At 45.0% G+C, this 27,392-nt stretch overlaps 1 protein-coding gene across 1 annotated transcript in view; it reads right to left on the bottom strand.

Moving 5' to 3' along the window:
- Positions 1 to 1,611: 1,611 nt before the first annotated feature.
- The window catches only part of LOC120519133 (protein shisa-7-like), a 32,854-nt gene continuing 7,073 nt past the window's right edge, over positions 1,612 to 27,392 (bottom strand). Inside the window, exons 2-5 of the mRNA XM_039742259.1 lie at positions 14,679 to 14,833; positions 10,601 to 10,666; positions 3,370 to 3,564; positions 1,612 to 3,208 (exon numbers count right to left, since the gene is read on the bottom strand). Coding sequence (XP_039598193.1) covers positions 2,382 to 3,208; positions 3,370 to 3,564; positions 10,601 to 10,666; positions 14,679 to 14,833 — 1,243 coding nt within the window. The 3' untranslated portion in view covers positions 1,612 to 2,381. The remainder of the gene's footprint in view (positions 3,209 to 3,369; positions 3,565 to 10,600; positions 10,667 to 14,678; positions 14,834 to 27,392) is intronic.

The raw sequence follows: 27,392 nt of genomic DNA, 5'->3' as shown, positions 1-27,392 counted from the left end.
ATCTCACTCCATTTTATATCTCAGAATGTCTGACACCTTACACTCCAAATCGTAACCTCAGATCTTCAAATGATTGTCTGCTTAGAATTCCAAGAGCTAAACTTAAAAGAAGCGGTTAGGCTCCTAAAATCTGGAATATGATCTGACCGATACACCCTTCGTATGCTTATCCTGTTACAATGTAAAGCTGGGCACTTCAGGTAAGGTTAGGGTTAGGATTAGGATTAGGGCCTTCATGTAGGCTATTACAGCGGAGCCCTTTATAAAACTGCTAAAACTCATTACTTTAACATGGCTTTCTCAGAGCTTCATTTTAGTTAAATCCTGATGCTCTGTATATTTAATTAATTATCATTATCATTCCTGGTGGCACCGTAATTCGTACTATCCCTTACTTTCTCTTCTGTTCTTTTTCCGGTTTTCTGTGGTGCCGATCTGCGCTACCATCACCTGATCAGGACACCGTGATGTCCCCTCATTGATGGATTAAAGGCCAGAAGTCCACATGACCGTCATCATCAAGTTCTTCCATGTGAACCCTGAATATCACGAGGACTGATTGAGGTCATTGATGTCAGGTAGAACGCCTAGATGGGGCTGGGTGGTCTCGTGACGTCGTAACCCCTGCAGATTTTTTGTTTTTTCTGTCCTCCCTGGCCATCGGTCCTTACTTTTATTCTACGTTAATTAGTGTTCCCTAATTCTATTTTCTTATTTATTTTGTCTTTTTGCACTTTCTTCACCCTGTAAAGCACTTTGAGCTCATCATTTGTATGTAAATGTGCTCTAGAAATAAATGTTGTTATCACCACTGAAACCCGTTTGCTTTAGTCGGAAGTAAAAAATGGAAGTAGCTAGTTGACAACTAATTTAGATAAATAGATCTATCTATCTATCTATCTATCTATCTATCTATCTATCTATCTATCTATCTATCTATCTATCTATCTATCTATCTATCTATCTATCTATCTATCTATCTATCTATCTTCGTCCTGTAGGTTAGGTTAGGTCAGGATAAAGGATAGATTCTTGCCTGGCCAGGTGGTCATAATGGATGGACTAGGTGAACGGGCTTATCGGCAGCAGTTCATTCCCCTTCACGATGGGTGGCAGAGTACCACAGGGCTGGACCCAATGAGGATACCCACAGGGTGGGATGGGAGTTGGAGTCTCTGTCGGGGTCTCTGGGTACCACCAGAGGTCGCTGCCAGGGGAGGACTGCCCTGGTTTCCAGACGACCGTGAAATGCTCCGGATGATGTGGGCGTGACACCAGAAGCACAGTTAAAAGAGAGCCTGCCGCCTCATTTAATCGAGTCAGGAGTCGGGAGGCCATTGAAGGTGGAAGGTTTATTTGAACCCAAAATGTGCTTGGGCGTTACTGTAACTGGAGTTTGGGGTTCAGTGGCGCCCCCGTTTGGTCCCAAGGGGTAATTAGCAATGGTGGTAAAAAAGAACAATGCATGTGTTTTGATGCGCTCGTTCACATTCACGGACTGCCATTAGTGGAGACTCCTGCCCCTACAGCAGCGCCAGTTAAACCACCGCTGCCCTCCTTCACCCACAGCAGGGTGTTGGCTTTGCTCCAGTTGTGATGCCTCACATGTTACTGCCAGATATTTCTCTTTTTTCAAAAGATCCTGCTAAGGTGATCATTCCCCGGCTCCCAGCACATTTAAAGAAAGAGAACTCATTTCAATATGAAGCTCTCTGATTGGATCACACACAATCACAGAATGACCTCATCACCAGTTTGCGGAAAAACTGCATGCAAAGTGCGCTACGAGAGCGGTCTGCACTGCCATCGCCATTTTCCCTTTTCGACATTCTCAATGTAAATCTCTTCACTGAACACTGAATAGAAAAAAAAGAAAAAGAAAAGAAAAAGATCTCGGTCTCCCTTTCCAAAAAAAAAGAAAGAAAAAGATAAAAACAAATCAATAACAATTTGCAAAATCTAATAAAGCTCGTTGAAAAACTTTGAATGACTGAACATAGCAAAGAAAACAGACTGACGGCGGGTTTGAGAGAAGACAGTCCAGCCGGACGCCCCTCCATGTCTGCGCCGCCAAAGCAGAGCAGAGAGAGAGAGAGAGAGATAGAGATTGGGGGTTTTCTGCTCTGCCCCCCCACACCCCCCCTTTCACTCTCTCAGTTATGGCTCCATAAAATGATCAAATACGTTATTTACGCCCTTTTTCAACTCCTTCCCTCTGATATGGCACTAAATTATGGCTGAAAGGATTTCTCTTTGAATTGGCTGAGTACTTCAGCACTCGCTCCCTTTCTCTCCCCCCCCCCGTACCTTTAAATTAATATCCCCTTTGCTTCACCCACTAACCCCTCCGTCACCCTCCCGTACCCCCACTCTGTCCTCTCTTACACTGTCACCTCATTCTTACTTCCCGTTCTCATCTGACGGCTCTGTGTTCCTCCCTGGTTGCCCCCTGGGATGAAGTGCAGTTGCTCGATGGTGTTCTGCCTTTTGTTAGCAAAGGCCATCCTGCGAGCACTGTGGCCCAGGGTGCCCGTCCCTCCTGCTAAGGCATCCCCCCAGATCCCTGGCGCCTGCGCGCCAACATCTGCTGCACGCTGCTGTCCCTCCCTCCCCGAGGTTGGATGAGAGTTCATCTTGATCATGTGGTGACGGTCCAGCGAAGGGGTGACGCAGACATTTTGCTGAGACTGGGCTTTCTGGTGGGCAGAGAGTCGTGGCAGCGTGCCACGGTCTGGCGACAGCAGCCGCTCGTGGGACTTCCGTAGGGTTTGGGAAGGGTAAGGGGCAGGATTCTGGTGCTTTTGGAACTGGGACGACTGGTGGATCTGCTGCTGCGGCGGTTGCTGTTGCTGCTGCAGCTGCTGATTCTTATTCAGGCGTCCCAGGGTTCCCATCTGCACACTCGATACGTTGGGCACGGTGTTTCCCTCACCAAAAACCAAGAGCTGGTCCTGCGACATGACTCTGCGCGGGGGCTTGGATGACACCAGCGTGTCTAGGTTGGGGTGTTGCAGAGTGGCAGGGTAAGGGTTCTGTTGGATACGAGGGCGCATAGCATGCAAGGGCAACGTGCCACGACCCCCTAAAGTGTAGTCCCCTCCCCCTCCAATGTAGAGGTGGTGCTGCGAGGAGTGGAAAGAGGGGGGCGCATTGGTTCCTCCCCGACGCTTCGAAGTGTAGTAACCAGAGGAGTCGTCGAGGTCCTTTTCTGTGGGAGAAAGACAAAAGAAATCAAGTCAATAATCGGGCATGGAAGAGTTGATTTGTGCAGCAACTGGAACCAAATGGATGGGCCGGCTGTGCTATGTTAAGACTAGCAAAGTCCTTGCCATCTTCCAGTTTGTACCAGCAGTAGAAGCGTACGCTCACCCAGTCGCTTGAGGGAGCTGTAGCGGTTGATCTCTGGCTTCATCGCACTTTCATACGAGGGAGGAAGTTGAGCCAAATTGTATAAAGAGTGCGAGAAAGGGTGTGACGAGGAGCTCCCTCCACTCGTGTTGTTATGCTTGTTGGAAAGTAGCGTGCCTGAAGCCAGCTGTGCGTTGTTCATCCTTGGTAGCCTCTCTGCAAAGGGAAATGTGAAAGATTAAAAATGAGAACATTAGAACACTCTGGATGGGAACAGGCCATTCAGCCCAACAAAGCTCGCCAGTCCTGTCCACTTAGTTCTTCTAAAGTAACATCAAGTCGAGTTTTGAAAGTCCCTAACGTCTTACTGTCCACCACACTACTTGGTCGCTTATTCCAAGTGTCTATTGTTCTTTGTGTAAAGAAAAACTTCCTAATGTTTGTGTGACATTTCCCCTTCACAAGTTTCCAACTGTGTCCCCGTGTTCTTGATGAACTCATTTTAAAGTCACCGTCTCGATCCACTGGACTAACTCCCTTCATCATTTTAAACACTTCAGTCAGGTCTCCTCTTAATCTTCTTTTGTTTAAACTGTAAAGCCTCAGCTCTTTTAATCTTTCCTCCTAACTCATCCCCTGTAGCCCCTGAATCAGCCTAGTCGCTCTTCTCTGGACCTTCTCTTGTGCTGTTATGTCTTCATGGAGAGCCAAACTGCACACAGGACTCCAGATGAGGCCTCACCAGTGTGTTATAAAGACTTGAGCAGAACCTCCTGTGATTTGTACTCCACACATCAAGGCGCTATATAACCTGACATTCTGTTAGCCTTCTTAATGGCTTCTGAACACTGGACGTGAAGTTGATATCTTAGAGTCCACTACGACTCCTAAATCCTTCTCATAAGGTGGACTCTCGATTTTCAGACCACCCATTGTGTATTCAGACCTCACATTTTTACTTCCTGCACGTAATTCTTTACATTTACTGACATTAAATTTAATCCGCCACAAATCTGCCCAAGCCTGTCTGCTGTCCAAGTCCTTCTGCGATGATATAACGGATTCCAAATTATCTGCTAATCCACTTATCTTGATATCATCTGTAAACTTAACCAGCTTGTTACTTATATTCCTATCTAAATCATGTATATCTATTAAAAATAGCAGCGGCCCCAGCACTGACCCCTGCTGGTCACCACTCTTAACATCAACCAGTTCTGAAGCGGTTCCTCACACCATCACCCTCTGCCTTCTGTGTCTGAGCCAATTCTGCACCCATCTACATACCACTCCTTGAACCCCCACTTCTTTTAGTTTGATGCCCTACCCTCTCATGTGGCACCTCATCAAATGATTTCTGAAAGTCCAGATTAATAATCTCGTCTGCTCCACTTTGATCGTATCCTTTTGCTGGCTCCTCATAGAATTCCAGCCTGTTAGTAAATCACGACCTCCCTCTTCTGAGCCCACGCTGACTGTTCCTAATAACTCCTGTCCTTGCCATGTGTTGCTCAATCTTATCCTTAATAATTCCTTCCATTAATGTTCCTGTGATGCACGTTAAGCTTACTGGCCTGTGGTTGCTTGGATCTGCCTGGTCACCCTTTTTAAATAATGGGATGATATTTGCCATTTTCCAGTCATTCGGAATCTCTCCAGTGTGCAATGACATCCTAAAAATATGTGGATTATAATAGGATTATAATGGATGAACACTCAGTCTGGCCAGAGTAAAGGCAAAAACAACTGAAGGAAAACTGATGAGAACCAGCATGACATTTAAGTTATCAAACTGTGGTCTTAATGGAAGTTTCACTGTGTGTTGGCAGAGTATATTTCTCTGTTATAATAAAAAATCTTTGCACGAGACGTGACTTTTGGAATAGGCGGCATGGTGGCGCAGTGGGTAGCGCTGCTGCCTCGCAGTTGGGAGGCCCGGGTTCACTTCCCGGGTCCTCCCTGCGTGGAGTTTGCATGTTCTCCCCGTGTCTGCGTGGGTTTCCTCCCACAATCCAAAGACATGCAGGTTAGGTGGACTGGTGATTCTAAATTGGCCCTAGTATGTGTGTGCTTGGTGTGTTTGCGTATGTCCCTGCCCAGGATTGGTTCCTGCCTTTCCTGCCTTGTGCCCTGTGTTGGCTGGGACTGGCTCCAGCAGACCCCCGTGACCCTGTGTTTGTATTCAGCGGGTTGGAAAATGGATGGATGACTTTTGGAAGAGACTTTTTGGAAGGGAGTCTGGCGAGACGGAGACTTTTACCATGAGGTTCTTTCAAGTCACGCCCTACTTACAGCTACTTTCAAACGAGACCACGGCCATCAGGTGCATTCTGGCACTTGACCTGGACAGACACCAATCCATTAAAGGGCTTACTTATGAACACACACACACACACACACTTACGAAGGTCCAGCTTAGAATCACCCATTCATCTAAATAGGCAGCGAGAAACGAATTAACGTGAAAACTGCCAATCGGTTACACGGCAAATTGATTAAATGCACATCAATTGTGACAGACGCCCAGGGACCCTGCCCCACTGGGACACCGCGAGAAGGGAAGGACCGGGAGAAGGGCAGTATCTTCCCTGGATCGTAAGAGGGCAGCCACCCTGGATTGTATGGGTGCCACGGATCTGGGGAGCCCAACCCTGTGGAGCGGCGTGGCCACCACCAGGGGATACCTGGGTAGCTCTGGAACTGGGGTATGCAGCACTTCTGGCACACCCGGAAGTACTGCCAGAAGAGGAGCTGCACGGCTTAACGAGCCCGTGTGGGCTGTAATGCTGCCACACCTGGAATTTCAGCCTAATTTAGGTCAATTATCACCTGGAGCGCTTCTGGGTGGGCTATAAGAGAAGCCGACACCCACCACTCAGAGAGCCGGAGTCGGGAGGCAGAGGACGGAGTTTGAGGGTGAGGAGTCGAGGCGGAGCAACAAGAAGAAGAAGTAGAAATGGTGAGAGAAAGAGAACGAGAACTTTGTTGATGAATTGTGTACTATTTGTTGTGTCATCAGGTGATAAGGTGTGTGTGTTCTTGGACTTTTGACCTCCGCGTCTGTCTGTGCCCGGGTACGAGGTTCACACAATAGACTACGTTGAAGCAGCTGGTGGTGCTCGTGCAGATGATGAAAATATCAACTTACAATATCCCAAAGAATATCTATAACCGTTAACACCGTCCGGACTTCCACCGCACGAATTACTGTTGAAAGAAGGATGTATCGTAATGTTATTACGTAATTTATGTCTGAGTGATGGGCTGTGCAATAGGACAGGATTAGTTGTATTCAGGTGGCACAGTGGCGCAGTGGGTAGCCCTGCTGCCTCGCAGTTATTCCAGGGTCGCTTCCTGGGTCCTCCCAGCGTGAAGTTTGCATGTTCTCCCCGTGTCTGCATGACAGGTTCGGTGCGTTGGCGATCCTTAATTGTCCCGTGTGTGTGCTTGGTGTGTGGGTGTGTGTGTGCGCCTTGCGGTGGGCTGGCGTCCTGCCCGGGGTTTGTTTCCTGCCTTGCGCCCTGTGCTGGCTGCAATTGGCCTGTAGTTAGGATATAGCGGGTTGGATAATGGATGGATGGATAGTTGTATTCAAAATTGGTTGAACAATTCTAACACGTAAAATTTGAACAGGCGACAATGAAGGTAATGTATCACATCTTCAGGGGGTAACATTAGACACCAAAGGAGATCTTGATCTGCCATTCGTATTAAAACGTTTACAGTTTCCCGTTAGAATAGCTTTTGCTATGACAATTAACAAATCACAGGGACAAACATTCGAAAAAGTCAGTTTATTTATTAGCGAGAAAGAAACGAAATTCACTCACGGGCAGTTATACGTTGCGTTGTCACGATGTAAATCCAAACACGGAATCAAAATTCAATGCGATCTTGACGAAAAGGTCATTCAAAATATTGTTTTAACTGAAGTTTTAAAGTAAAAGTGAAAATAACGCATATGTAACAATTCCCATTAAATTGTATATCCGGTTAACAATCCCAGGGGTTGGCGAGCGAAGTGAGCAGGGGGTGGAGCCCCCTAATATATATAAATATTAAAACTAAACTTGAAGTTTCAGAAATGGTTAGGTACATTTAAAACTAATTTACACACAATGCAGGGTTAATTCATAATGAAATTTAAAAGAACTCCTCAATGGTTAAGTATGGAATTAAAAAACAAGGAAAGAAAGAACATCCGAATACGTGTTGTCACGTTGTCACAAGAAGGGCCTGAGTGAGAGCAATTCCGAATCTGACCGGGATGTGGCAGAGTGCACTGACTCTTTTTCTCGCTTTCCTGCTGACCCTTCATGGGAAGTTCCACCTGGGCCTGTTGATGTCACTTCCGGGTCAGAGCCTATGGAGGAAGTCTTTGTCGGCTCCGGCCCCCTTGATGGCACGTCTGGTCTCGAGCCTATGGCCTTGCCGATCCCGGCCCCTTTGACGTCACTTCCTATACTGACCTTTAAAAGCCTCCCCCTTTTCCTTATTCCCTCAGTTCTGATTTGGACTCCAGTTTTGTGCACATCAGTGCTGTCATTTACTTGTAATTGGCAGCCAGGAAACCAAATACAGCGGTACCTTAAGATACGAGTGCCACAACGTACGAGTTTTTTGAGATACGACTCGTCATTAGGTCGATTTGTTTTGCCTTGAGTTACGAGCCAAAATTCGAAATACGAGCCATCAAAGAGCTTGTCGCGGCACATTCAGAGGAACTGACGACGAAGGAGTTGATGGAACTACAGACGCAGCAACATACGGAGGATATCGCGGAGGAGGTTCTCTCTTAAAGTGAGATAAAGGAAGTGTTTGCAATGTGGGAAAAAGTTTTGAACTTTAAAGAAAAGAAACTGAAAAAGTTACAACTGGTCGAGCAGCGGCGCTATTTAATGACACGCGCCCAAGTCATTTCAGAAACATTTTAAAGGGGAGGACTAAACAAAGCTCCTTGGTCAGGTTTCTACTGAAACGCCCTGCGAATGAAAGTGACGAAAGCGTGGCAAACAAGAAAAAAACTAGTGAAGAAGAAAATGAAGTTAAGCAAAAGTGAAGTGAAAGAAAAAACATTACAATACGCTAATCGGCTTCGCCAACATCTAGATAGATGAGGAGATAGATAGATACTTTATTAATCTATCTGTTTATTTCTTTAGATTCTCTTCTATGTATTCGGTTTTATTTTGTTTGTATACAATATCTGTTCATTATAAATACATTTTTCTTATGTTGAAAACATTTAACAAAAAATGTGGGTGTTTTTTTGGGGGCTGGCATGAATTAATCTCATTTCAATTCAATTCTATATCCTAACACAGGGTCCCGGGGGGTCTGCTGGAGCCAATACCAGCCAACACAGGAAAAAATCCTGGGCAGGGCGCCAGCCCACCGCAGGGCACACACAACAACAACAACAACAACATTTATTTATATAGCACATTTTCATACAAAAAAATGTAGCTCAAAGTGCTTTATATAATGAAGAATAGAAAAATAAAAGACACAGTAAGAAAATAAAATAAGTCAACATTAATGAACATAGAATAAGAGTGAGGTCCAATGGCCAGGGGGGACAGAAAAAAACAAACAAAAACTCCAGACGGCTGGAGAAAAAAATAAAATCTGCAGGGGTACCGAGGGCACAAGACCACCCAGTCCCCTCTGGGCATTCTACCTAACATAAATGAAACAGTCCTCGTTGTAGTTAACACACACACACACACACACACACACACACACACCAAGCACACACTAGGGACAATTTAGGATCACCAATGTACCGAACCTTCATGTCTTTGGACTGTCGGAGGAAACCCACGCAGACACGGGGAGAACATGCAAACTCCATGAAGGGAGGACCCAGATCTCCTTACTGCGCCACCATGCCGCCCTCATTTTCTATGTCTGTATGCATTTTCTAGCGTATCTCACACTATTGAATTAAAACATGAATGATGTCAAAACAAAGCAATGCAATTCCAAATCCACACATCTGACTTATTCCTTTGTCATTTTGTCACACGTCACTGTGTCACTTTATTCACAGGTCCAGTTGCATGTGTGATGTGTTTTTTAGTTCGTCAGATGACTGGCACTGAGGCGTGTGGTGGAGTGGAGCCCCTCAGGTTCACTCTGATGGAGTCATTATAATGTTCATCTGTCAGTCTTGTTCTGAACTTTGACTTCATGACATTCACGTCAGACTCACAGAGGTATGGAGACCCAAACAAATCAGATGTTTTCAGAGCTGCTTGGTGAAGATTCTTATAGTCATCAGGCTCTACTAAACTCCAGAAATGCTGTTGAGACTTTAACTGCACATTACTTTGAAGGTTTACTAATATATAAAATTCAATGTCTGTCTGTCCACTTTTCACGAGAGAACTACTTAACGGAATTAGATCGGGTTTTTCTTTCTTTAATTTGCTTGAACATTCCAGTTGATTTTGGAACTTCTCTCATTTCGCTCTGTGTCAGACTTCGCTTGCGGTACCGAGAAACACGCAGCGGGTCAGGGGGGCCTTCCTCCCTCACCCACCAGCTTCGGCGCGTGTACCTTAACTCCACATAGCTAGCGAATGAGAGAACAATTGAATTCTACAGACAACGTGTTACTTAGGTCTTGATGAGTTTGAGTCCTGGATATTCTCTTAAGTGTACGCCACATTGAAAAGATTGCAATTCAGATTGTGGATCGTGATTTTGTGTTAAAAGGATAAAAGTGATATGATTTTTTAGATAGATCGCCCACCCCTAATTTGACTAATCAAGTTTTCAAATTTCTGTAGGATTCATTAACCCTTTGGTGAGCTACCGGTGAGACGTGTTGGAGATCCCTGATCTCGACAAATTCCAGAGCTGTAGGCAAGGAGACTGAAAGAGTTGAGTTACCATTTTAGGAAACGTGTTCTTCAGAAGTTTTCAGAATTATGAAGGGAGTTAATATGGTGGATGCCATTTGTTACTTTAAAATGCTTTTTTTTTTTCTCAGCAAGAACACGGGAGCACAAATGAATAGTTTTTTGTGAGTAAATATGACAGTGACAATGAAAATGTGCTCTTCACACAGAGAATGCTGGTTACGTGACCGGACAGAACACTTTTGGTGATCCTCAAATCTCGACTTCATAATTTTTTTTTTAACATTAAGAGAGTTGAGATTAATGAGCTCTGCTGGGGTGGATGGTCTTTATCCATCCAAATTTCTGCTACATCCAGATGTTCATTTGGACTCAAGCTTACTTACCCATAGTTCCAGTGTGTTTTGGACTCTGCCCGGAGAGATGGATGAAATTGTGATGCATATTTCCAACTGTAAAAAAAAAAAAAAAAAGAAGCAAATGACCTCATTGACAAACATAACTACAGTAGACAATAAAACAAATATGAGGGAGGAAGACCGCTAAACAGCACAAGGAGGACAATAGAGGGCCATGAGAAGGAAACGGAGGCTTCTGGAAGTGTGAGGTGGAGGTGTGTGACAGAGTGAGGAGGAGGCGGAGACTTCTGAAGAAAGCCAATAGGAAAGCCAAAGACAAGAGCGGTATGGCGTCACGCTTTACTAAACTTGGGTCTCATGTTCCAATCTGAAATGTTCACTTGCAAGACCCTCCAGCACAAACTCCTCCGAGTGGACCCATTCCCAAAGTATAATGATAATAATTCTTTACATTTACATAGCGCTTTTCTCACTACTCAAAGCAGTTCAGTGAGTGGGAAGCCACTTCAGCCACCACTAATGTGTAGCACCCACCTGGATGATGCAACAGCAGCCATTTTTGCGCCAGTTTGCTGACCACACATTAGGTGATGAAGTGGTGAGAGAGAGAAATAGCCGGGGATGATTAGGGGGCCAGAATGACCAAGGTGAACAATTTAGCCAGGACATCAGGATACACCCTACTCTTTATGAAGAATGTCCAGGGACCTTTTATGACCCCAGAGAGAGAGGATCTCAGTTTTACGTCTGATGTGAAGGACTGTGCCATGTTTACAGCACAGGGTCCTCGTCACTGCACTGTGGCATTGAGATCCACATTCAGATCACAGGGTAAGTGCGGCCCAAGTTTTTTCCTACATGGTTTTCTATCCAAGTACAGTGGAACCTCGGTTTGCGAGCATAATTCGTTCCGGAAACGTTCTCGCAGTCCAAAGCACTTGTATATCAAAGTGAATAATGGAAACTCAGATGATTCGTTCCACAACCCAAAACTATTCATATAAAAATGATTAATACAAAATATAAAGTAAAAATACATAAAGCAAATTAACCTGCACTTTAACATTGAAAAGAATCATGGCTGGTGTGAGGGAGTTTCTAAACTCTTGTGGGATTCCACCCACAAGATCCACACACACACACACGAGCGTGAGACACACACACACCTGCGCACGTGAGAAGAACCATCAGCTCAGTTGTGATCACATGACGCTCAGCAGACAAAGCGTATCCGTACTACTCGTATTGCTCGTTTATCAAGTCAAAATTTATTAAAAAATGTATCAGGTCTTGCAAAACACTCGTAAACCAAGTTACTCGCAAACCGAGGTTCCACTGTACTGGCTGGGCCTGAACCTGGACAACTCCAGGTGGATGACCTCCTCTGAAGTGCATGTGGTATGGCTGCTGATGGCTACCAACAAGATGTTCCACTTGAATCTGGTGACCATCGTGGCCGTAGGGCGTGGTTTTTTTAAATAAAAATGTAGTGTGGATGTAGCCATAGTGAGAGGTGGGTGATAGGCTTAGTAGAGAGGCAGAAACGTCAGAGAACAGTGGAGTGTTAGTATACAAAGGAAAGGCCCAAACACAGGGATGGAGAGATGTTCCTAAAGTAGGTATAAAAGGTGGGTTATTGAGGAGCCAATGGGCAGGAATTGACACAGAAACTCTTAAGAGAAATAGGAGCTACATGGAGGTGCAGCAGCAGGTTTGTAGAGAGCAGAAGATAATGATCAACATGGGCCACTGAGCTTTCATGTAATAAGGGAGGGTCAGTGAAGGAGAGACAGATAAGAAATGGATTCCAGAGGGATGATAGTGGGAGCCTAAGACAGGTACAGATATATGGATAATATGTAAGGAAACAGGAGATAACAGAAGATCCCCTGGTCAGGCAGAATTGGTAAGAAACCCCCAAAAGAGGTGGCAGGGGCTACAGAAGACACTGAGAATGTAGAATGTGCAGCACAGGCTCTGTAGAGAGGACAATTAAATTAAAGGGGCAACGTGGAAAAAAATACACATGAGAGGTACGCAATGGGACAGAACGAAAAGGGAGGAAGAGAAATAATGGCTTCTGAAAGAGTCCTCAGCCCACCTCATGAGGGAAGATAAAGGGACAACAGGACAAGTGGCAGATGACAAGCAGTATATGCCCACAGAAGACAGCTGAGCCACAGAGGGTCCTCTATGAGGTGAGTGAGTGATGGAGGAGACTTGACCGAGCCTTAGGGGGTACCAACAACATCATCCTGAGACAGAATGGGCAAAGAGGTCTGTCACGAACTGTGTGTTTGGAGACTCAATGGAAAGGAAGCGTACCGAGAGAGGAGGACAGAGAAATGCGTCACCTAAATGAGTGACAGAGGGCTTATAGCAGAGACACGGACCTCTGATAAAGGAAAGTACGCAGGTGGGGGGCATGGTCTCCATATATGATCGTGGTCATACCACAACAGACAGACAGACAGGGCGAGCAGCAGGTCCTCAAAAAATCCTGTTCTCTTATAACAGTAGAAGTAGGTGAGGGATAGGGACACGGACAGAAGACATGGGTCCACGCAGAGCTCAGAACAAACAAATCTCAGAAAGCTGGTGCAGACTGGCAGAGTGGGGTGCTAAAGACAGTAATGAGTGCCATGGAGACTGCATGAAAACTTATAGACTGCCCCATCTCCACCCCAGGGCCGGATTAAGACGAAATTGGGCCTGATGCTGCAGCGCAAAAAAGGCCTATTTTTTCTCAGCATTGGTGCCTGTGCATTCAACACTCAGACCGACCGTGGAGCCTTAATTGCTTGCGACGCAAACAGCCAGCCATTATTGAACATGAATAATAATAACGACGTAGTATCGTAACAACTCGAGATTAACATCAAACTATGTAACATCAACATTCAATAGCAATTGCCTGAAAAGTGCACTTAATGCAGAAAACCTAACAATGAAATACACAACATTTTGCAATTCTCTTACGAAACAGATGTCACGCACGTGCGATTAGGGGGCCGCGTAAGGACCCAAACTGTAGCGTGAAGGCGCATGCCAGAAGGGAATGGCCGGGGTACTAACCTCTCTCTCTTTATTCCTGCAGAAAGAAAGACGCACCACCGCCATGAATCTGCCACGACTACCTGATCACGCATTACCACTTCCGCCTTCCCTCTGATGACATCATCAATCCCAGCATCCATCTCGGTTCCTTCCCAGCATTCCTCTCTGTCTACTTCCGGTCCCTCTCCATAAATGCACCCCCACTCCGCCATTTTGACAGTCTCTGATAGATGAAAACTATTGTTGTGAAAATCTACTTGGACTCATTCTTTACAGTATACGGGGCTGGAGAACCTCAAACCTTGCTGATTTGTCTGTCTTTATTTTACACAGAGTAAGAAAAGTGAATTTGCAGAGACATTGGGTCAAAGTGACTCAGTTCAGGCTCTTGAGGGTAAACATTTGTCCACGATTTAAATTTCATAATAGACCAGAATCCTGTCGAGGATTTAAAAAATTCTAAACATCCATACCAGGCCGGCTTTTAGTTTTAACTTTACAGATAACCATTTCAATAGCCATCGATTTTTACTGTACAACTAACTTTCAAGGTGCAAAATTTACTACGTGGCACTTACCGAACAATAATAAAGTGGCAAGAATCCCCAAGATATTGCAAAAAACGCAGCTAAATTACTAAGTAAACTGTTTAACGTAAAACTGATAGCATTAACTTGAAATCTTCGGTTAACAATAAACACAACGACGTTACAATTACGTCACGGCGCAAAGAACAATAGTAACTGTATAATAAGTAACGCTGTATCTAGGACTCCAAATTTCATTCTAACAATTATTTTGAGGTTAATATAGCAAAGGAAAAGTGTTCAGTTTCTGGAAAGTTCTCGTCTGTTTTCATCTGGGCCTATTTCAGGAGTGGGCCTAATGCTGCAGCATCAATAGCACCCACCTTAATCCGGCCCTAACCAAGGAAACAATGAAACACAAATGGCGGCAAGCACAGTAATTTAGGCCTGAGCAAGGGGGTTAAAGGTTCATTTCCAGTCGGCTGGTAAAATAAATGAATAAATAAACAGGAGAGTCTTACTTCGATTGTCTTTACTCGGAAGTGCAGGAGTGTAGAGGTTCTTCGGAGGATGTGAACTTCCAGTATCCTGGCCCGAAGATCCCAGCACGGTGCTGTTGTTCCTCTCTCCATGCTCTGAAGGCGTAGACTGATGGCGCAAGATGTCGACCAGGGCTCTGTGGAAAGTAATTTTAATGCACCCCCACCACCACCACCACAAATGATTAAAGTCATGCCAGAGAGTCACCTCTATGCAGAACAACTCATGGCTGCCATGCCTCAAGCGTTGTCCTCACCACCTGTAACGCATGCAGAGGGGATTCAGGAGCAGTGCCCCAAGAACGCTTGCTAACATCTACTGATTTAGAATTGTGGCTTTCCACGTTGTCTTCAGAGCGTCCGTCAATGAAGAGTTACAGTTAATGTCCTAATTATTAGCCCCATGTCCAAAACTGAAGAAAACCGTTGACTAATAATTAAAGAGGTTTACGAGAAATTAGGACCCAATTTCCAAGAAGTCTGATAAAAATATTTTACTGATGCACTTCACTGACACAAAAAAGCATGGCACCCTCCAACAATGAATAGTCCTGAGTCACAACTGAAAGAGCAACCTCTTACTGTCATTTCTCACAAGGTTTCAACAAGTCCCCTGCGGGATCTTCAGGCCATTCCTCCATGGCAAATTGCTCCCGCATCACGCAAATTAGACGGTTTTCGAGTGCGGACCTTAACTCTGGGCTCTCGACAAAGATTCTCAATAGGACGGAGATCTGGGCTTTGAGACGGCCCATCCAAGAACTTGATTTTGGTGTTCCTCAAAAAGTTCAGGACCAAGTGTGATGTCTGATTTAGGTCTTGATCTTGCTGAAAGACCCAGCGATGAACCCAAAGCGAGACTGGCAGCAGATTTCTTCCTTTATAACGTCAACATAATCTTCTTTCTTCATTATGCCACATACCCGAATGAGGTTCCTGTGTCTGAAGCAGCAAAACAGCCCCACAGCATTATATTCCTACCACCATGTTTAACTGTCTGCGGTGGGTTGGCACTCTGCCCGGGATTGGTTCTTGCCTTGTGGCCTGTGTTGGCTGGGATTGGCTCCAGCAGACCCCCGTGACCCTGTGTTCGGATTCAGCAGGTTGGAAAATGGATAGATGGATGTTTAACTGTGTCTTTTGGGTTGAAGGCCTCTCCCTACCTTAACCAAATAAAAGATGAATCCATGTGCCCAAACAGCTCCAGTTTTGTCCCATCAGACCAAAGGACAGACTTCTAAAAATTCATCCCCACGTTTCAGATGGTCCTGGGCAAACTTCAGTCTTGCTTTGATACGTCGCTGTGATAGCAATGGAGTATTCCTTGTTGGCCAATGAAGAGCCCTTTTTTTGAGACTTCAAGTCCAGAAGAGGCCAGTTTGGTGACAATGGTCTTTGCAGTGATCTGGGGGGCTCTTCTTGGCATCTCTGATTATTTTCCTCTCCAAAGTCTTTTGAAGTCTTGTGCTTGTCACCACAACCCGGGTGTGTTTCTGTCTGAATGGGTCACTTTGTATTTTAGCAGTGATGGAGCGTTCAGCTGTTCTGGACCAGCGTTAAGGTGAGCATCCACTGTCTTTTCTCTGAGGTCCACACTTGTTTTGTTGGTTTTTGACGCGATGGAATTACATTTTGCCACGAATGTAAGTGTGATGCCCCTCAGTCTTACCTTTAAGTACCCTTTGCCCTGCTCATTTCAGTCTCATTTACCAGGGTGCCCGTTGCTAATATGGGGTTCAGGTGTGCTTTGACACCACAACATTTAACTTTATTACTGGGCTTCCTGACAGATTCACATGGGGCTAATAATTTTGACCACCCTAATTTTCAATCAGGTTGTTATACAGCAATATACAAGTTGAATAAAAATGTACCAGCTGGAGGTTTTTACATTGATGGATGCTTTACTTTGTATAGGGTGGTCCAGACCTAATTATGCAACTTTTAATGCAATGCTGGAAAACATTGCAAGACAAAAGAATTGTTCGAAATATCTTGTAATAAACGAAAATGGACTTACATTGAATTAATTCACTGATTTTCCATGTAATGTCCCACTTGTCTTCCATTCAGTTGTGAATTCTCTAAGTAATAAACTTAATTAGTTATAGCATAATGAAAATTGCATAATTAGATCTGGACCAGCCTGTAAAGTTAGAACGATTATGTTAAAATTCGACATAAATGTAGAAAACTTTTCTATTTCTAATTGTGATCTTAACTGGGGTCTTGTTCGGAAAGCGGACGCCATCTCCTTCTTGTTCTTTGTTTCAGACTGGCCTACCGCTGCTACACACCCTGAACTGTAAGGCCAGGCGCACCAGGGTCCCTAATCTTAAAAATTTAGAGTAGGTGCCTAATCTTAAAATAGTGTAAGGGGGCCTAATCTTAAAAACAAGTGGCGTCCGCTTTTGGAACAAGACCCCTTAACTGTATGTGGATGTCTCAAAGCACCGATACACCAGTCAATGAAATGCAAGGGACCAAACCCGAACCTGAAAATGAACAATATGGAGAGATGCCCATCATGCTGCTCTTTGTTCATTCTTCACCTTGTAGAGCACTTTGAGTTACGTCATTTGTATGAACACATGTGTGAGAGCAGGGGTCACCAACTCCTGTCCTGGAGGACCACCGGGGCTGCAGGCTTTCATTCTTAATGAGTGCCCTGTTTCTCTTGCTGATTAACTTCTTCTTGTGAATTCATTGTAATTAAATTGCTTTTTTTAAGATTTCTCCATCGTTCCTCTCAATTGCTTCGTTTCTTTCCTTAAGTGGCACCCAAACAGAAATGAAATGTGAAGTGAGGGAGCCAACAGAAGACCAACTCAGTCAGGGCCTCAAACTCCAACCACGTTCACTCCAACCAGTTGCTTAATTAGGTGCCGATTCTTGTCATTAATTAAAACCCGTTCTTTAATTCCATGGCCTGCTCTCATTGTATAGGGTGGTCCAGGTCTGATTATTCAATTTTCATTACGCTATAACTTATTAAGTTTATTACATAGAAAACCACCCTGAAAAATCCTGGACCATCGAGAAGTGTGCGAACTGACGACATGAAGAATCGTCTTTGCACCGATCTGGAATCGTCCCCGCATAAATCAAAGTCATCCAGACCATCTGGATCTGCATAATTAGATCCGGACCACCCTGTATAATAGCAGACATTTCCGAAATTGTTGATTTTCTCTTTTCTAAGAGCACCGTTAAAATGTTTTGGGGATCTGAGCAGATGAGCATTCCTGAGACCTTCATCTTTTGTGTGATGGTCACCAGTTGTCTTGGCTCATTTTTTATCTCATTATTTTTTGGCTGCTAATTAAGGAAAAAGAAACAATGAAGGGGTCTGAGTCTTCAAGAGCAAGTCAGTTAAAATGAATTCAAAAGAAGTTCATTAGCAGCAACAACAGGTCACTCATTAAGAAAAAGGGTTCGAATGAAAACCAGCAGTCACGGTGGTCCTCCAGGGCTGGAGCTGGTGACCCCTGTTCTAGAGCTCCAGCACTCTTAATGAGTGACCTGTTTTTGCTGCTAATGAACTTCTTGTGAACTGATTCTATTTGAAGGCTCAAACCCTTTAATTGTTTCTTTTTTCCTTTATTAGCAGCTAAAGAATAACGAGATACAAAATGAGCCAAAACAACGGGTGTCCATCATACAATATCTGAAAATAAAGAAAGGTGAAGGTCTCAGGTCCTCAAAACATTTGACCGCTGCTCTTAGAAAAGAGAAAATCAACCATTTTGGAAATGTCTGCTAAGGCACCACAAGAGCAGCAACAAGCCACAGAATTAAATTAGAACGGGTTTAATGAACGACAAGAATCGGCACCTCATTAAGCAGCTGGTTGGAGTGAAATGGGTTGGAGTTTGAGGCCCTGACTCAGTTGGTCTTCTGTCGGCTCACTCACTTCACATTTCATTTCTGTTTGGGTGCCATTTAAGGAAAGAAATCAAGAAATTCAGGTGAGCAAATCTTAAAAAAAAGAAATTCAATTAAAATGAATTCACAAGAAGTTAATTAGCAAGGCAAACAGGTCACTCCTTAAGGAATGAAGTTAGAATGAAAACCTGCAGCCACGGTGGTCCTCCAGGACTGGAGTTGGTGACCCCTGCTCTAGAAATAAACGAGGTTGTTGGTGTTGTTATGGGAGGCACGGTGGCGCAGTGGGTAGCGCTGCTGTCTTGCAGTAAGGACTCCTGTGTTCGCTTCCCGGGTCCTCCCTGTGTGGAGTTTGCATGTTCTCTCCGTGTCTGCGTGGGTTTCCTCCCACAGTCCTAAGACATGCAGGTTAGGGGATTTGGTGATCCTAAATTGTGCTTGGTGTGTGTGTGTGTGTGTGTGTGCCCTGCCCAGGATCTGTTTCCTGCCTTGCGCCCTCTGTTGGCTGGGATTGACTCCAGCAGACCCTGTGGTTAGGATATAGCGGGTTGGGTAATAGATGGATGAATGGAGTTGTTATCCCTTTGCATCTCTTACCCAGCTGGCAAGTCGTGTCTTTTATTACACCACACAGTGTTTGCCTCAGGGGACCTTCTGGACTTTGTAAGACCACTGACACCCTAAAAATCTATTATGGATTTGATGGTGCGTATCACCACCTGATCTCTGAATGGGGAAACATGAATGCAAGCAGCCCTACCACTGCATTGCCTGGCAGAGACCGTTTTCAATGGACTACAATGCTGCTACATAGTAAAAGAAACCACATATTGATTTCCAAGCCAGGCATGAATGTCCTCGACACGTGTTTTGGTTGTGTGGTCTGCACTGGCGTGAGGAGGTGAAGCTGCACTAATGGTGAAGAGCTTGGCTGATGGGAGCCCCTGGCACAATGTAGACAGGTGAATGGCACTTCTCCCCTTAAAAAGCAGCTTTGGCCAACACGACTATTCTACTCATTAACTCAGACCTGAATCGCCTCCTCTCTGCCATGTCGCATGAAACTCAGGACACACCAAGGAAATCTGGGGCTTGCTTGTTTTCTTCTTGATGATATGGCTTTGTTGGGCAATAACAAGTAAAAACGCTTTCTCTAAGTGTTCATGAAATTTGCTCGTGAACTTTTCAAAGACAGAAATCCAGACCCATAAAAATTGAAAAAGAACATCAGCACACTTAAAAGGCCATGTCACATTAGACGACTTTTCCAGTGATTTTCAGTCATCGCCTTCATTTACATAACCTTTGCAAGTTGGAGGCAGCGGGCGACACGATGCCATGAAGCCCGTCGTGTTACGTGACACTCCCTGCAACTCAGTGCACCTACTCCAAGATTTGCTCTGACAAAATAAATACAAACAGGTGTGATTTTGTCTTAAGTTATAGTGGCGGGCTCTGTGTGCTTGACAGCCATGCCCAGATTTTAGCCAGGAGCGCTGACCTTGGGGCTGATTTGCTGGGTCCGTTGGCGACCTTGTTCACTGAATGATTTCCTGAAAATGGCCAACTTAAGCAAACAACTACGCAAGGCCTCTGATGCTTTACGAGGCAAGTGCGACACCCGTGGAGCACTCCTGGGTGGTTCTGGGATAGATCGCCATGGTAACAGCTGACATCATCAGCTCCTCCAAAACAACAAACAAAAATGGCATCGCGGCAAGATGGTAAATATTTCCACTTTTCATCGTAAAGTGAGAAAAAAAAAGTTATTTTTTAGACACCTTGAAGTTCACTTAATTGAAAATCCATCCAAGGAAAGCTATAAAAAACGAACAAAGACTGCTAATCCTAACAGTAACGCCGATCCCTTACTTCATAGGCTGTTAGTGGTGATATGAGCAAAAATGGACACAGAAAGAGAGATAAAGGAATCGGTGTATTGTGCTGTGCTAGTGTGATTTCACATTTTGGAGCTGCAGTCTGGTATACGAGGTGCGATCCAAAAGTTCCCAGAATGCATTTATTCTGCAGCCAGAAGGGTTCGGTTATATCAATCGCCGCTAGACAGCAGATCAAGTTGTCCTTGAGAGCTGTTATCACGTCATATGTTATATGACGTCACGTCATGTTATAACGTCAGCACAGTTGTTTTTCAAGTCGCAGTTCTCGTTTAAACTTCGTTTGTGTCTGTGAAGGGTTGTTCGTGAAAATGAGTGATTCGAAAGACAAGTTCACAGCAACACCAAGGCAGTGCTCATTTGCTTCTTTGATGTGAAGGGTGTCATCCACAAGGAATTTGTGCCACAAGGACAGACGGTGAATGGAGAATTCTACAAGGGATGTTCCAAGGCGTTTGCGAAATCGAATTCGCCGAACACGTCCTCAGATGTGGGCTGACCAGTCATTTCTTTTGCATTACGACAAAGCACCAGCTCACACATCTCCGAATGTACACGAATTTTTGGCTTCTACAAAGTTTACTGCCATTCCCCACCCTCCGTACTCCCCTGATTTAGCATCGTCTGATTTTTTTTTATTTCCTAAGAGGAAGATGAGGCTCAAGGGACGCAGATTTGAGATCCAAGCGGTAACAACCGACGTCTTGAACACACTGACAAAAAACGACTTCCAGAGGTGCTTCGAAAGGTGGAAATCTCGCTGGGATTGGTGCATCAACTCAGCAGGTGACTATTTTGAAGGAACTGGTTACCATTAATTGTTATTTGGTGTGTATGCTTTTATATAAATGCATTCCAGGAACTTTTGGATCACACCTCGTATATGCGTTACCTGGGAGGTAACCAGCCATACAATCAGATCGGGACTCAGAACACGGATGTTATGAATGTTATCGCTCCGATCTACAGGCTGTCAGATAAATGAACCACACACTGTGGCACAGCATAAAGGGACTTCGTCTATGACGCTGACGTCTGAGGTTCGATCCCCGCAAGGGGAGCAGTGGAGTGTGTATGCCTGATGAGCCCAAATAAGGGTGAAGCACGTGTCGTGTACGCTTTAAATTATTTGACAGTAAACTATGTAGCATTCTATGATCTGCGTCTCGCAAATGAGGAGGGCCCCGTGGCGGATGTTTGCCAAATGGTAGACCAACCACATGCGTTACCTGGTAGGTAACCACCCATACAATCAGATCAGGACTCAAAACATGGATGCTATGAATATATATTGTGATGCCCAGGAGGACCAGAGGAGGGCTTGTGCCTCCTCCAGACCGCGAGGGGGCGACCGCCCTGGTTATGTTGGGGGCCACGGGTAGAGGGCTTGGAAGCCCAGCCCTGTAGGGGCCTGTGGCCACCGCCAGGCGGCGCCCGGTACCTGTAGAAGTCTGGAGCCCAGCACTTCCGCCACACCAGGAAGTGCTGGGGGGAAGAAGACAAGGGACACCCGGAGGGCTTCCAGGTGCGCAGCTGGCACTTCCGCCACACTGGGGCGTGTCTTCGGAGGAATGCCGGGAAGCAGCTGGAGCCCATCTGGGTTTCCTATTTAAGGGGCCGCCTCCCTTCAGTCGAGAGCGGAAGTCGGGTGGAAGAGAGACGGAGCTGGAAAGAGGATTGGAGGCGTCCAGGAGAAAGGCAATTGGACTGTGTGCCCTGGACATTGGGGGAACGGTGCTGGAGGCACTGGGAAGTGCACTGACGTAATTGTAAATATTATAGTGTAAATAAACGTGTGTTGGGTGAGATTACGATGTCCGTCTGTCTGTGTCAGGGCCAGCGTTCACAATATATATATATATATATATATATATACAGTCACCAAAGGATTATTAGGACCACCATACTAATCCGGTGTTTGACCCCCTTTCGCCTTCACAACTGCCTTAATTCTACGTGGCATTGATTCAACAAGGTGCTGAAAGCATTCTTTAGAAATGTTGGCCCATATTGATAGGATAGCATCTTGCAGTTGATGGAGATTTGTGGGATGCACATCCAGGGCACGAAGCTCCCGTTCCACCACATCCCAAAGATGCTCTATTGGGTTGAGATCTGGTGACTGTGGGGCCATTTTAGTACAGTGAACTCATTGTCATGTTCAAGAAACCAATTTGAAATGATTTGAGCTTTGTGACATGGTGCATTATCCTGCTGGAAGTAGCCATCAGAGGATGGGTACATGGTGGTCATGAAGGGATGGACATGGTCAGAAACAATGCTCAGGTAGCCCGTGGCATTTAAACGATGCCCAATTGGCACTAAGGGGCCTAAAGTGTGCCAAGAAAACATCCCCCACACCATTACACCACCACCACCAGCCTGCACAGTGGTAACAAGGCATGATGGATCCATGTTCTCATTCTGTTTACACCAAATTCTGACTCTACCATTTGAATGTCTCAACAGAAATCGAGACTCATCAGACCAGGCAACATTTTTCCAGTCTTCAACTGTCCAATTTTGGTGAGCTCGTGCAAATTGTAGCCTCTTTTTCCTATTTGTAGTGGAGATGAGTGGTACCCGGTGAGGTCTTCTGCTGTTGTAGCCCATCCGCCTCAAGGTTGTGCGTGTTGTGGCTTCACAAATGCTTTGCTGCATACCTCGGTTGTAACGAGTGGTTATTTCAGTCAAAGTTGCTCTTCTATCAGCTTGAATCAGTCGGCCCATTCTCCTCTGACCTCTAGCATCAACAAGGCATTTTCGACCGCAGGACTGCCGCATACTGGATGTTTTTCCCTTTTCACACCATTCTTTGTAAACCCTAGAAATGGTTGTGCGTGAAAATCCCAGTAACTGAGCAGATTGTGAAATACTCAGACCGGCCCGTCTGGCACCAACAACCATGCCACGCTCAAATTGCTTAAATCCCTTTCTTTGCCATTCTGACATTCAGTTTGGAGTTCAGGAGATTGTCTTGACCAGGACCACACCCCTAAATGCATTGAAGCAGCTGCCGTGTGATTGGTTGATTAGATAATTGCATTCATGAGAAATTGAACAGGTGTTCCTAATAATCCTTTAGGTGAGTGTGTATATATATATATTATAAAAAAAATCTTGGAAGGAGACAAGACATGATTTTCTCAGAGAGACACTTTCACGTCCCGCAAGACGTCTTTGTGCCAAGAGATTTAACCGCACCTGGGGCCAGAAATAAAAGACAAAGAGTAGATGACAAAGTAGAACATCGTAAAGAATTCAAAAATGATGGCATGGTACACATGCAGAGCAGGTTAGAGATAATGAAAGTACGAAAATTTGAGTCTCAATAAAGGATAGTAAAGATCGCATTAGCACAAACAAATAGAAATTATTCCTCTGTGAAATAGAGCGAAAAGAGATTGAATATATTGTTCGGATTTAAACTTTAAGTCAGAGACTTGTAGATCGTCTAATTCATGTTGCCATCAGGGAAAAGCAGTGTTTCTACCTGTGAGAATTAAAAGATTTGTTGTTTGGTGAAAGTGAAATCCCGCAAGAGAAATCATTTCTCATTTATGTGAATGCTATTGTCAGACACATTTCTTGTAGAGAGAAACGACATTCACTCACGCGCAGTTATACGTTGCGTTATCACGATGTAATTCCAAACACAGAATCAAAATTCAATGCAATATTGATGAAAAGGTAAAAGTGAAAAGAGATCAAAAATATGGACAGAGGTGATATGACAGAAGTACGCCGCGTGAGTTGCAGATCATGCGGCATGATGGCAGCAGCAGAAAGTCAGCAGCTGATCGAGCAAAGAGGAGGTAAAAAAAGAACTGTGTTTGTTTCCCATTGTATCACCGTTTAAGAGGGGATGTCAGAGGAGCGACCGCGTCTCCTTGGGGTGCGTTCAGCCCCCCTCTTCACAACCCGAGTGGCAGAGATGCGAAGTGGCTGGCGCATAGTGCAGGCCAGGGGGGTTAGTGAGCGAAGTGAGCAGGGGGCGAACCTCCTAGTAATTAATATACATTTTACAAGCTCTTCACACCTGGATTTTGGCGGTTGATCCCGTTCTCCCTGGCAGATCCTCTCAAATTCTGTTAGACTTAATGGGATTTATCTTACACTGACTTATTTGACTGACGCCTTTATTCAGGTTAATTTGCAAAGTTTCTGATACAACTGGCCACATTTCTTTTGGTTTCCCAATTGGAGCACAGGCAGGTCAGGTGACTTGCTCAGCTTCACCCAGCGTTAGTAGTAGGATTTGAACCCACGCCCTCAGGGTTTGAAGTCCAAAGCCTTAACCACAACACCACACTCCCTGCCTTCAGGTCTCTCCCAGTAAGACACTTGTCCTAAAGCCACTCCAGCGTTGTCATTGCTGTATGCTTCAGGTTATTGTCATGAACTGTCACCCCAGTCGGAGGTTGTAGGTTTTCTTCCAGGACCTCTTTGTATTTGGTTGCATTCGTCATTTGCTCATTTCTGACCCGCTGAGAAGAACACCCATAATGTTAGGCTGCCACCACCATGCTTTAGAATAGGAATGGTATTAAGCAGGTGATTAGCAATGCAAGGTCTTTGTCTGACATGGTGCTTGGTGTTGCCCAAACAGTTCAGTTTCTGTCTCATCAGACCAGAGGATGTTTCTCTTCAGCTCTTAGAGCCCTCAAAATGCCATTTGGCAAACTCCAAGTGGGCTCTCTTATCCCTTTTACTTAAGAGTGGCTTCTGTGATAGCCGTCCTTCTGGCAGGTTCTCTCACCTCAGCAGAGGACTTCTCAGGCTCTGTGAGGGTGACCATTGGCTTTCTTGGTTACCTCTTGCCCAGTTTCTCAGTTTGACTGGATGGTGAACTCGAGGAAAAGTCCTGGTGGTTCCAAACTTCTTCCATTTCCCTATTATTGAGGTCACTCTGCTCCTGGGAACACTGAAAGGTTTACAGATGGTTTGACCCCCTTGTCCTGACCTGTGCCTCACCACAGAGGTCTACAGAGAGTACCATAGACTTCATGGTTTGCCTTTTGTCCCATCATGCAGTGTGAATTGTGGACCTTCTATACACAGGTAAACGTGTGGGCCTTTCTAAACGATGTCCAGTCAAGTCAGTTTGCCACAGGTGGACTCCGGTCAAGTTGTAGAAACATCTCAAGAAGAATTAAAGCAGGCAGGAGGCACCTGAGCACAATTTGGGGTGCTACAGCAAAGGGTCTGAAGACTTATAGAAACAAGAGCTTTCGTTTTCCGATTTTTTTAATAAGTTTGGAAACAGTTGTAAGAACACGTCTTCACTTTGTCATTATGGGTTATTGAGTGTGGATTGATGGGCAGAAATGGCAAACTTGTCCATTTAAAATGAAAACTACAGCACAGTAAAGTATGCAGACAGTGAAGGGGTCTCAGTACTTTTAATCCACTGTGTTTTTGTGGTGTGCTCTACACTGACCGCAGGTTCACAGGTAAAATATAATCACCACGTTGCCAATGACTAATTACATAATCTGATCTGACGACCAGACACTAACTGGCAAGTAAGTGATGTGGTCAAACAAAGCTGAGTTAACACAACCCTCCATAATCTGCTTTGATATCCCTCTATTATAAAAAAAATCTTGGGACAAGATGAGACTTTTTTTTCCTGCGATGAGACGTGATCTTTTGAAGAGAGACAGGCGGACACTTTCATGTCCTGCGAGAAGGTCAAGTCACGTCATGCTTACAACCGTTTTCAAACAAGACCACGCTCATCTAACCTCTCAGTTGTTGGAATGCTTTTGGCAGACACACTTGCTGTGCTCTCAGCTCACGCCCGGCGTCGGAAAAAGACAAAGTAGAACGTCGTAAAGAATTCAGAAACGTTGGCGCGATACACATGCAGAGCAGGTTAGAGATAATGGAAGTAGGAAAATTCTAAAGTCTCAAGAAAATAATGGTAAGCGCAAACAAACGGAAATGATTGCTCGGTGAAATAACGGAACAACGAAAAGAGATCGAATAGTGTTTGAGGATGTCTGGGGGAGAAGGAAGAGAAGGCAGTGAGACAAAAGGACAGCGGCAGTACAGGTTTTTAAACGTTTGAAACGCTGAGCGAGCTGCAGATCACACGGCAGCAGCAAGACAGCAGCTGATCGAGCAAAGAGGAGGTAAAAAAAACTATTTGTTACCCATTGTATCAGCGTTTAAGAGGGGGTGTCGGAGGTCTCCTTGGGGTGCGTTCAGCCCCCCCCCTCTTCACAATGCGAGCGGCTGAGACACAAAGTGACTGGTGCACGGGGTTGGCGAGCGAAGTGAGCAGGGGGTGAACCCCCTAATATAATATAATATAATTTTCTAAGCTTCCTTTATGAGCAGGATTACTGGGATGTGAGGACTTTACCAGCACACATAGGGCACAAGGCAGGGACAATCCCCTGGACAGGGCACCAGTTCATTGCAGGGTGAAGACACACACACTTTGGCCAGTTTAGCATCCCTAATCCAGGTAAACCTGCATGTCTTTGGACTGTGGGAGGAAACCGGAAGACCTGGAGGAAACCCATGGAGACACGATAATGTATCATCTCTCTATTATAAGAAAAAGACGAGACGAGACTTTTTCTTCCTGCGACAAGACGTGATCTTTTGAAGAGAGACACTTTCATGTTCCACGGGATGGTCAAGTCACTCCCCACTTACAACCGTTTTCAAACAAGACCGCGGTCATCTAACCTCTCAGTTGTTGGAATGCTTTTGGCAGGCACACTTCATGTGCTCTCAGCTCTTAACAATTTTATATGTTCTAGATGACACGTCAACGACTAAGCGAGGAAGAAAGAGCGGCGTGTCGAAAAGAGACACGAAAGCGCTGGAGAGAAAACAATGCAAAAATACAAAAATAATCTATGTGCAAATTCTGAAAATAAGGAAAGCAATAATCAGC

Source organism: Polypterus senegalus, chromosome 18 (genome assembly GCF_016835505.1).
Source record: "Polypterus senegalus isolate Bchr_013 chromosome 18, ASM1683550v1, whole genome shotgun sequence".
Taxonomy (NCBI): Eukaryota; Metazoa; Chordata; class Cladistia; order Polypteriformes; family Polypteridae; genus Polypterus; species Polypterus senegalus.
Note: the sequence above shows the minus strand (reverse complement) of the source record. Positions and strands in the feature narration are given on the sequence as shown.